We start from the raw sequence: 11,384 nt of genomic DNA, 5'->3' as shown, positions 1-11,384 counted from the left end.
CCGTGTACTATGGAAAGCTATTTAAGTCTTTGTCACGAGTTCGAGAATTCCATAAATGCTTAAACATATCCTACTAGTGCATTGATGTTCAGTTTCAGCACACTACGATATCAAATGTAGTCGATATCTTACTGCTAGTGTGCTGAATTATGAACGCAATTCCCTGCGTACTGCGAATAAAGGCTCAAAATGGCTTCATGGCAAGTCGTTTTCAGCCTTTATTCGGTGTCTTTGGAAAACGTACTAGTATCCTCTTTGACCTCAACTCACAAGTAGGACAACTACGTGTTAACGAGCGAAGCGAACAGTGCACTACTCGATGTAACGCATCAAACACTTCTAGTACAAGTAGTGTACAACTCAAAAGTCCACGAGTTGGATATCAACTATCAAATCAATACTCTTTTGCAGTAGTGTACTAGTACACGGACCTTAATCTGAATGCTCAAACGTAGTAATTTGAACAAGACAAAATACACAGATGGTGGGCTGATACTTTATTTACATGCTGCAGGAGGTGAGAAGCCATTGCCAGTGAAACGCTGCATCTTTTCCCATGTCATGACTGCTACTTAACAGAAGACAGGACACGTGGCTTTCTTCGTATGCCTCAATTCCCTACATGCTTTAATTTCTGGACTACCAAGCATTAAAGTGGGGGGGTGGGGGTGGGGGGGGGGAGTCGTCATTCAACATCAACTGACCTAGCGAACAAATAATCAGAGAGAGGATGAACAAGATTCATTAAATTATCATCAGAACATGATTAAATCACTGAGCAAATAGAAAATGTATGATATAGTAAGAAAAAAGCTGTAAAATATTATAGTTTACAATAATTATTCACATTCAAAGGCTTTACATCTCAAAACATACACAACATGGCCCCTGAACATGACTTCAATCCAAATATGATTCATATATTAGAATTTAAATAACACAGAATGAACTAGAGGCTAAACAATAGCCCTCTAATAACCTTATACAAGAATAAAAATACAAAAACTGTATCCTAGTATCGTTGCATTACTTGCTTCAGATTTTAATAATACAATATCTGTACATCACAGTTCTCGTCAGTTACAAGCCAGGTAGAGTGTTCCATACACAATGTAACCGACCGCTATCTATTTGATTTTGACAAAATCTCCGTGCGAAGGAGGCCAACACTTCTGGAGTGTTTCCTCCACTCTTTTACAGACAGATACAGCAATTATTTTATCGCTTATTTGGATCAGATAAAGATATCCTTGCACACAGAGCCCCCAGGCTCCCAGGGTCCTATTTCACCTATTTTCCAGTCACACACTGCACACAGACTCAGCCAAAAGGAGGAGGGCCTTTGGGGGGGAAATAAAATCAAATAATAAAAAAAAAAAAAAGAAGCTGAAGGCAATCGGTCAAAAATAAAAATACAAAAAAGGGAGCTTCGGATGAATCAATTTAAGTTCCAATGGGGCCAAACGTGTGGATGGGAAAAAAAAAAAAAAGGTTGAGCCAGTCATCTGGCTCAAGGAGAGAAACCTGTGATTGCTTCAAAGAACGACAGTATAATGTATCATATCTCTGTTGGTGAGGATTTTCTGGTCAGCACGTAGGATTTTTCATATTTCAACAGGATGCACTGAAGATGAGCAAATTATCCCACACACAAAAAAAGAAGACATTCACATCACAAAGAAATAGCAAAGTGAACAGAACAGAACAGCCAAATCATCCAGTAACATTTGCTATGGTTGCCAATGCATTCAAAAAAATACCCACCTTTTTCAAAACTTGAATAAACTACTGTAATATCACCAGTGCCCTAAGGGGAGAGGAACAAGGCTGCGCTACACAACTGGCCATGCAGGAAACGGTAAGCGAGTTTATGATTATGATTAGGAAGTACAAGCTAGTGGCATGTTTACCCGCCTCCTTGGAAACGGCTATGGAAGGCGCGCACTTAGACCCACTGAGAATCTGATTGGACCGCGATAAGCAAGTACCACTAGATTTAAGAAAACAACTCAGATACTGTGGAAATACATGGGCTCTTACAAAAATACATTTGAGTTTGGTAAATGCGCGAGACTGAATCGAGGGTACAGTATATGGTACATCTATGGACTGACTATATGCACTAGACAAGGGGGCTGTCTACAGCTTGCACATAGGACGCGGATTTAGGATATGGTTGAATTACACTCTGTGATTCACATAAATCAATATTTTGTGTTACGGTATCGCAGGAAACCAGTCCTTGGAATTTAGAGAGAAAGCCCTCGCGTTTCCCCAAGCTTGCCTCTGTCACCTTCCGTCGAGAATGTACAAAAAAATAAAAATAAAAATAAGCAGATGTGCTTGGGGGTATTCTTTAACATCCGTACATGGGAGAATTGCAACAGAAGCCTCACACGGAGCACAAAGAAGAAGCAAAGCAACCCTGAATCCAAAGTTGTATTTTCCCCCATGATTCTACTCAGTAAAACAAACAAGGTCTAGATGCCAGCGTCTGTAAAGTTTGTTTACACTGCGGTGATGAAGGGCACTAAAGAGGGCGTTACTCTGCTCAGTGATTGGCCTCAGAGCTAAAAGAGGGCCGGCAACAGGAGGAAGTGGAAGCGCTCCTATAGGCCGGGATTTTGGTGTCTTTGATAGATCTTTCTCCACACTTCTTGGATCTTCTTGCACCATCTGTCAGCATTTCCGCTAGGGTCCATCAAATAGTATGTTCGGTTAGGCTGAAATGACACCAAGCAACAGAAAAAACAGGTCCTTAGAATTTAGGGACACACTGATGGCGATACCAGTATCGGTACACGTTAAAATAATCCGATATTGTACCCGCTGATACCACATTTTAAGCCTGACAAATACAGTACCTTACGGGTAAAGATGTGTGTTGTGGGGACATACTTTAAAGACACGGATGAAAAGACTTTTAAGGCGACTGAAAATTCTGCTCTGCAAAATGGATGATGAACTTCTCAGGCGCCGACCGCCAAGCACCGATTATTTCGAGGATTCGGACAATTTTAAGTTAAACAAGTTTTTTTAGAGGATTCATCGAAGAGCAAAATAGTCGATTAGTTGTTCCACCTCTAAAATGAAAAAAAAATAAAATAAATCATGCCAATTGTAAAACATAATGGCATTAACAAGCATCGGCACTCTAAATCGGCGAGTCAATTGTATTTGTACGCGTGTGAAAAAATGTGGTATCGGCACATCCCTAATTAGAAATATGAAGAGAGAAGCTCTACAGAAAAAAATATGATACAGAGCAAAAAAGGGGGGAAAAAAAGACTAGAAGTAGTTGTGTGTACCGTGTGAACAAAGAAGGTTTTGAAGTTCTTGGCCTCAGGGCGTAATTCTAGTGACCAAGGGATTTCTCCTTTCAGGACCTTGTTGACAGGATCCACATAGTACAGGTGTGGTCCTTCAGTAAGGAGCAGCTGTCTCCGTCGGGCAAACAGACCCTGCAACGGACATAGGTTTCAGTCCAGCTCCACTATAAAAAGAGACCTTGTTGGAAAAGCTGCTGATGGTAACAATTTCAAAACAGACTTGTTTTTATGTTAACTAGCTGAGGGAAAATGTAATTCACGGCACTGGCTTAGATGCACTGTAAAACACAAAACAAAGGACTCACCTTTCGTTTGTCCACTGGACCCATTTTTAAAATAAGGTTATTTTCGACAAACTGGTGCCTGTGTAAATTAGAATAAAAAAATTTAAAAAAAACAGCACCTACATATTAGTGACATTAAACAACATGAGTAGCACTCAAACTGTTATGACACTGAACTGACACTTTATAGGCGCTACCCTACTTACGAACAAGTTCAGTTCCTCAAGGCTGTTCATATATTATTCTTTATTTTGCCATTTTTACAATCATTATTAAATATGCTTTTTGTTGTTGTTGTTACTGGGTGCATCGTGGTGGGTTACCGAAACGAATAAGTGAATTAATGGACAGCTAACCGCAAATAGGCAAGGGGGGTGTCACTTTTTTGCAGACAACATTTTTAACTAACACGGCAGTCTGTTTGGACGTCGGAATGTTCTCAAGTAGGATAGCGTGTGCATTCAAAGACTGAACACGGTCAAGACTTACCAAGGATTTCCAGAGGTTTGTTTGTCCAGCAACAAAAGCTTCTCCTCATCGGTAAACTGCAGGTCGAGCTCAAAGGAGTTGTTGTCCAGGTCGTGGATGTATTGCTCGATGTTGCTGCTGGACCGTTGCGGGGGCGTCGACTCGTGCGGCGACAGGGAGTGTGACGAGCTGGACTGGGCCACCTGCATGTTGCTGAACTGGCTCAGGAGGTCGTCGTACTACATGCACAAATCACAGGGGATTCAGTATCGCAGCTTTATTGTGACAACAACAACGGGCAAAAATAAGAGGCGTTATTGTACATTCCCATAGCAGTCCTCATCATCCTCAGACATAGCGGGCAGATAAGGGGTGAGCTTGGGGGGCGTTTGCATGTCCAGGTCACTCCAGGAGATGGTGTCAAAGAAGGGGTGCTGTTTCAAAGGGTCGTAGCCACCCATCTCGTCGCACCCGATCCGATTTGAAGGGTCCAATGACTTTGAAATAAAATATGACATTTGTATTTTTTTGCTCTTAGAAGCTATTATGATCGAATGACTTACCAAAAGCTGTTTGACAAGATCCTTGGCTCTGGGGAAGAATTTCTCTGGGAATTCATACTCCAGCTTTATTATTTTCTGGAATATTAAGTACTCATTTCTATGAAGAAAACCAAAGGAAAATAAAATATAATGATTGCTGACAAATGTATCATGTATTTTCCATTTTGATTAACAACTGTGACCTGTTGTTACCTTGGCCACAGAGAAGAAATTCTGTTCAGTAAATGTGCTATTGTTTACAAAGCCTCTCTGTTTGAACAACACTCTCCTCCGTTGGTTCTGTTGCCACAACAACAGGCGTTTTACATTGATAAGAAGACGGTAACGCTTTAGAGTGCTCGCTCATTTGAAGTGGTTGGGACACTTTCTACTTTAAGGAGTTGCAAGATTGTATTCAGGTCTCTGATGAACTCTGTTTGGTCATGTTTTCAAGGGTTACTGCTATATTGGCGTTCACGCTTCGCCATCCCGTTATTTCATGGTTTGTATTATTGCGCAAGACCTCTATTTTTATTTTATTTTTCTAACCCAGTTACGGCAATTGATAGTACATGGAGTCTACAAAAAATTTTTTGTACAGTATACATCATTAATTTTCGCCATTTTGTTTTAAATCCATTGCTCTTGCACTCTTCTCTCTCAATTTATTCTGTGTTTAAATGTGTGTGTATTTTAAAAGTGTTTGAAGACAAGAATTTCAAGTAAAAAAAAAAAAAAACAACATTTTTTTCATATTTCTATAGGTATTTCTACATTGCGGATTTTCACTTCTCGCGAGGGGTCTGGAACGTAAAACCCTCGCGATGGAGGGGTGTTTACTGTACTACATTTTATTCTTTCCAGTTTTGTCTTTAGGTTGTTGTTTCTTTTTTGCCATGACAACAAATACGTGAAATAAAAAAATGGTGTACTTACCCAGCTCTGAATGGTGGTAAACCAGCCACCAATTGATAGATAATACATCCCAATGCCCAGAGGTCAGAGCTAAAAAAACAACAACAAGACGGAATAAAAAAATGCTACTGTAATGTCACTTACAAAAAACAAAGTTATATCAACCCTAAATAATGACCTGAGCCAGTTACCTTTTGCAGGCTGATTTCTCTGTTAGGAGCTCCGGAGAAACATACTGTGCTGTTCCGACAAAGGAGTTTGCTCTTGCTGCAACAGAAGAATAAAAAGGGAACATTTATGACACTTTTGAGAATATTATACTGAAACGTCCAGACGAAATACTAATTGACCTTGTTTGCTGTCCGATGACAATTGTTTTGCTGTCCCAAAATCTGTTATCTGGATGTGCATCTCTTCACTCAAAAGAATATTCTCTGGTTTCAGATCTCTGAAAGGAAGCACTTTGGTTATAACACGAGTGGAAAGCAATGAAAAAATCAATAAATAAAAGCCTTAAATACATACCTATGGATAATCCCCTTATTGTGCAAGTATTCTAGAGCGCTAACAATTTCCGCTGAATAGAATCTAGTGCAGGTCTCATCAAATGAACCAATTTTACGAATGTATTTTAGGAGTTCGCCATTCTTTGCGTAGCTGAGACCAAAATCTGAAAACCCTTGTTGAAGGAGGACAACTATTAGAAAAGTCAACAGCAAAACACAGTCATCAAGACGAAACACGCAATTAGGGATACGCCGATTCCACTATTTCAGGCCGAGCACAAGTACTTACATTTGCATACTCGCTGATACAGAGTACCAATACTTCATAATGCCATTTCGTCGAGCAATTTTGATGAAAATGTGTTTTAATAAAAGAACACTTTTCATACACTCAATTAAATATGATTCAAAACACAAATTTATTTAACATGGCATAAGTTTCACTGAAATATAACACTTGTATACACGCAATTAAATATTGTTGAAAAACACAAAACATGTGGCTCTGCTGAAGACAAATAAGAATATTGCGGCAAAGCTATGGTAATATGTTTTTGGCAGGGTAAAAATAATATCTGCCTGTGAGTATTGATAAATAATCTTTCTGTATGTTTCAGTCTGTGTTTGAATATTAATTATTTACGTTTGTACTGCGACATCGATGCTATTCGTTAGCTCCGCATTCTGTGTTAGTGTTTGCTTAAATATAGAATGTGTAATTCTCTCTCTTTCTTTTACTGGAAACTTCCATTTGTTTTGTCAATAAATAGCTTGGATAAACAGTACAGAAAATGGATGGATCTTTGTTATCTGCACACCGTGCGCTCAGCGAGGACGGATTTGTATACTATACGAGAGGCTGCTAAAGTTGTTCAGTGTGTCGTAGTATCGGAATGTTTCCACGACTACAGAAGTGCAGTATCGACGCATCCCTAACAAATAATACTCGTGTGAAAAGGATACACAACTTGTCATCATCTTGAAATGTGAAGAAGAGTTTGACGAAGAACGGGTGCTCGAGATTTGACATTAAATCCCTTTCTCGTTTTACATACTGGGCTTTGTTCTGCTTCATGATGTGCCGCTTCTCCAATATCTTAACTTGAACACAAGAGAAAACACAAGTAAGAATACACAAGTCAACTTTGAGTCATTTGCTGCAATTTACCAAAGTATTTTGCATGAATACTTACTTGCATATTCTTTGCCAGTTACCTGCTCTCTTGCTAGGACAACCTTAAAGGGGGGGAAGGTCTGTCAATTCAAGATGACTCATCCTTGATCAGAGGAATGCTAGCATGTAGCAACAGCTACCCAAGTGTAATTAAAAAGTGAAGAGGAATGTGTGATATATAAATAAACATATATATACCGTCGAGAAGGAGCCCTCTCCCAGTATCTTGCCGAACTTGAAGTCCTCTGGTTTCTTCTTGCGAGGCTGAGGGGCCTGAGCCACCTTCTGCGCACGGAGGCCCGAGCCCTGGCCGCTGGCAGACGCTCCGACAGCACGGGCCTCTGAGGGCGAGCCCTCCATGCCGGGACAGTGGCTGCTGCTTAAGTCAGGGTGGTTCCTTACCATTGATGGATGCGAGCGGGAACAAATGACAACGCTGGGCTGAATAGGCACGACATCATACTGGAAGAAGACAGAAAACATGAGTCAGCGCATTGATTCAAGTGGAATCAAACAAAATACAGTGGTACCTTGACTTACGACTTGAATGTCTTTCGTGACCAAGCTCGTCACTCAGTTGACTTGTGTATAACATTTATTTTCCTTCTTCCATAGAATTGACATGTCATTACCCCGTTTCAGCCCCCCCAAACAAAACTATAAGTCAATAAAGCTTAATTACTGTACATACTGTAATATTGTAATATATATGTTAGATGTGTGCCTTTAAGGTACTTGCCCAAGGGAGTAACGTCAGGATCTGGATTCAATAGCTGCTTGTGAGTGTTCTCATTATGTATTTACGTAACGTTTGACTGTTTGTCCCGTTCGATAAACAGCTGAAAGTGTATCGGCGACTGTGGATCTCCTTGCCCACATGCGAGGGCAGTACAGTACCTCAATTGCTCACTTGTTTTTTTCTCACTGCACTCAAGTGGCAGTGTATCTGAAACTTGCTTGCAACGAAGAAGGGGGGGGGAATAAAAAAAATAAAATCAACCAAGCGATGGCTTGTAACTAAAAAAAAAACATAAGTCAAGGTACCACATGTATGTGTAATTATGTGAATTCTGAACATGTCATCAGTCATGAATATCAGTTGCCAACGCACTTTCAGCCGTTTATTGAACAGGACAAACAGTCAAAGCACTTAAATACAAAATGAGAACACTCGCAACCACTCCAGCTCTTGATGTCACTCACTCGGCACATATCCCACACACAAATACTACAGTATGTAATTAATAATTACAAAGCCAGTTTATTTCTCGACAATCTTTAACGTTTTGTACAATACGGTGTTATTTTTCTTTATTTGAAAAAAACTAAAAAAAAAAGTGATTTTTTTTTGGGAGGGCTCGAACATATTAATTGTATTTCAGTGGGGAGTTACAGGCTTGGTCACAGAATGAATTAAATGTATAAGTCCTGCAGTTACCACAATTTAAAGTGAGACCATTTGCGGGGCAAAGTCTCTAACAAGATAAGAAAATAAGCACAGAAGGAGCCACTCCAGAGCGAGGTTGTCTCAAGCTCCCTCCTTGTGTTTCAACTTTAAAAACTAGCTCAGTCACAGACACAGATTGCGCTCCTCTCTGTTTACAAATGTACAAAGACTGCTAAAATACTAGGCCAGTGAATCTCAAAGTGTGGTACGAGGACCACGAGTGGAACACAGGCTGTCACTAATCGTACGCAAAAGTCACTGACTTAAATTTAAATATAATTTGCCACATCAAAAACATACAATACAATCAAACTTAGTGGTGCTTTGAGATACAAGTTTGATTAGCTCTGTGGCCATGCTTGTAGCTCAAATCATACTTCCCCATTGAAAGAAATGGAAATGCCATTGATCTGCCCCCCCCCCCAAAAAAAACATTTTTTTTAACATGCTTTTTTTTAAGGAAAGCAACATACTATAAAACTGTACTTCATAGAAAATTACAGCAATAACAATCAAATAGAACGTAAAGAAATAGTTTGTGCATCATGTTTATTTAATTCCCGCTCCTGCTTGTGTACACAGTGGTCGTTTTTCGCACGGGATAAAGAATATATGCCCGTGAATATTTTTATATTGTCTGCCTAAATGTGTTGATGTTCCATTTTGAGTCCAGATATCCGTTGCTTCAAGGGTTATAACACAGAGAAACATGCTATTCCGTAGTCTGTCTATGGTGTCTGTAAGCATTTAGCTAGCAGACTTTTGTATACGGCAAAGTTTTGTGGTTGTTTTAAATACACACTGTGTGATTCAGCTTTATGTTTAGTTTGACGGTAAACTTCAACGGGGAGTGGCACTAAAACAGCAAGAAGCCCCCCCCCCAAGAATTGTTCACTATCTGCCAAACTGCCGCTTGTTGTGAAGTGAGTTGAGTTCGTTGCCACCATGCGGTGCTCGTACCTGCAAAGTTTGCCTTCAAGTCTCAGCAAAAAGTAGGCTGAACGACAACTCTCAAAAAAGTCGCGTCACTATGCCTTTTGCCCGTTTAAACTTAAAATTAGCCAATAAAAGTACATTTTTTAAAGTACATTTTATACTTTTAATGAACTGCACATTTTTTACTTTCTAAGTACAGTATATTTTTAAATACAATTCAGTTGTATTTAACTCTAGAGTACATTTGCAGCCAATGTTTAAGACCTGTTTGTTTTAAATATTTAAGTCGTTCTTAATTAACTTTTACGTGGCCATACTTTTTCATGGAATCATCTTTGAGTACAGTGTTAGTGTTCAAACTGCGAAGAACGTTCCAATGGCTTCCAATAATAAATACAGGTGTACTTTTTAGGAATCCAACCTCTGCCTCGTTTTTGATGAAAGCTTAGGTCTACTTACTGTATATTAAGTATTTTCTCAGGCGTTACTAGGTGTCAAAAGGTTGAAAAGCACTCCATTCGGGCGAAACCCGGCCATCAACATAATTTCACACCCCGACACAACAAACAGTGCGTGGTTGTAAATTCCAGGGCGTCGTTTGGTGCTTGGAACCGCTTCAACAATTTCGCCTTTTGAGCCGACAATAACACACAAACACATTTACAAGTCTCTTTCCGTTCGTTGCTTACTTCAATTGGCCTTGCTGTTATCTCATTCACAACCAAGGTGTGGCCATTTATTCGCTTTTTTTTTTTTTTTTTTTTAAATAAATCATCCGCTCACGCGGCCCATGCTGCACAACTATCCCCTGACTCATTCCCCGTACGTCCAGCAATGTAATGTCTGCGAGTTGAGGCCAGATATGACTAACACACTTTAGGGGACTAATTCCGGCTGCACCGGGGCCCTGCGTGAACTTTCTGGGGCTAACCGAAGCTAACGTTAGCGTCTTGTCAAGTCGCACTGACTGACAGTGAGTAACAAACTTAACGCTGAACGGCAGGTTGCGGAGGGGCAACTTCAAAACACCCCTCCAACCCACCCACACTTCCATCTTCATTGAGCTCCTTGTCAGCCCGAATCACAGTTAATGGGTTATCGTTGACTTGTGCACAACAGCGAATTGACAAGCAGAGTTTGTAACCTTTAAAAAAAAAAATTAATAAAAAATAAAAAACATAAATGATAAAATAAAAGCGCGAATCTGTTTAGCTTAGCATTAGCCAACCGAATACAGAGCAGCAGAAAGAGTACAACAAATAACAGCTTCGTGTCGGTTGGGATTGAACGCAACCCCATTCGAGTATAGCACACATGTCGGTCAGACTAAGTGTTCAACAAAGCCGAACAATTGTGGCGAATTTCGCTAGAGTTCGCCCGGGTTAGCCGAGCTAGCGTTGCTATGTGCTCTTAAAACGTTCCGAGCGAGCTCCGCGGCTAGGCTACCGCTCTTCCAACGAAGGCCCCAGCGAACTATTTGTTGTCAAACAGCCGCCACACGCCGCATTCTCCCCGCCGGCTTCGTAGTGTGCTCCGTGTCGAAGTGGCGACACTCACCAGCTGACTTGTAGCTCTTGCCATGGGAGTTTTCCGCGAGTATTTATTTGTAATAAAATAATTAGAGAAGCTCCGGTAATGGCTGCCTCTGCGCCTTCATTTTCGAGCTGTGACGTCGTTCCACAACAATGTTACCGCAGGACAGCAGAGTCCCGCTGTGTCCGCCCCCCTCGCCACATTTACAGTACAACCAACTTTAGTTTACTGGAAAGGCTTCGTCAGACGT

The 11,384-nt window shown here is 40.5% G+C and overlaps 1 protein-coding gene across 1 annotated transcript; it reads right to left on the bottom strand.

Annotated features, from left to right (window-relative positions):
- Positions 1-490: 490 nt before the first annotated feature.
- Positions 491-11,356, bottom strand: pdpk1b (3-phosphoinositide dependent protein kinase 1b). The gene is made up of 14 exons (XM_061706811.1): positions 11,159-11,356; positions 7,417-7,680; positions 7,238-7,280; positions 7,008-7,145; positions 6,064-6,208; positions 5,889-5,986; positions 5,730-5,805; positions 5,560-5,628; positions 4,645-4,741; positions 4,405-4,578; positions 4,103-4,320; positions 3,635-3,692; positions 3,309-3,461; positions 491-2,723 (listed from the first exon to the last, which is right to left on the bottom strand). The coding sequence occupies exons 1-14, from the start codon at positions 11,180-11,182 to the stop codon at positions 2,610-2,612; spliced, it is 1,671 nt and encodes a 556-aa protein (XP_061562795.1). The 5' UTR covers positions 11,183-11,356; the 3' UTR covers positions 491-2,609.
- Positions 11,357-11,384: the final 28 nt, after the last annotated feature.

Source organism: Phycodurus eques, chromosome 19 (assembly GCF_024500275.1).
Source record: "Phycodurus eques isolate BA_2022a chromosome 19, UOR_Pequ_1.1, whole genome shotgun sequence".
Classification (NCBI taxonomy): domain Eukaryota; kingdom Metazoa; phylum Chordata; class Actinopteri; order Syngnathiformes; family Syngnathidae; genus Phycodurus; species Phycodurus eques.
The sequence above is the reverse complement of the archived record's forward strand: the minus strand, read 5'-3'. Positions and strand labels throughout refer to the sequence as shown.

What these genes read in the sequence shown, in the direction of transcription:
- pdpk1b (XM_061706811.1), bottom strand. Translation starts at nt 11,182, where the DNA reads ATGGCAAGAGCTACAAGTCAGCTG. An exon ending in CAAGAGCTACAAGTCAGCTG is followed by an intron (nt 7,681 to 11,158) that starts GTGAGTGTCGCC and finishes GTCTTCTTCCAG; the next exon opens with TATGATGTCGTGCCTATTCA. An exon ending in ATGAGGACTGCTATGGGAAT is followed by an intron (nt 4,321 to 4,404) that starts GTACAATAACGC and finishes TTGTGCATGTAG; the next exon opens with TACGACGACCTCCTGAGCCA.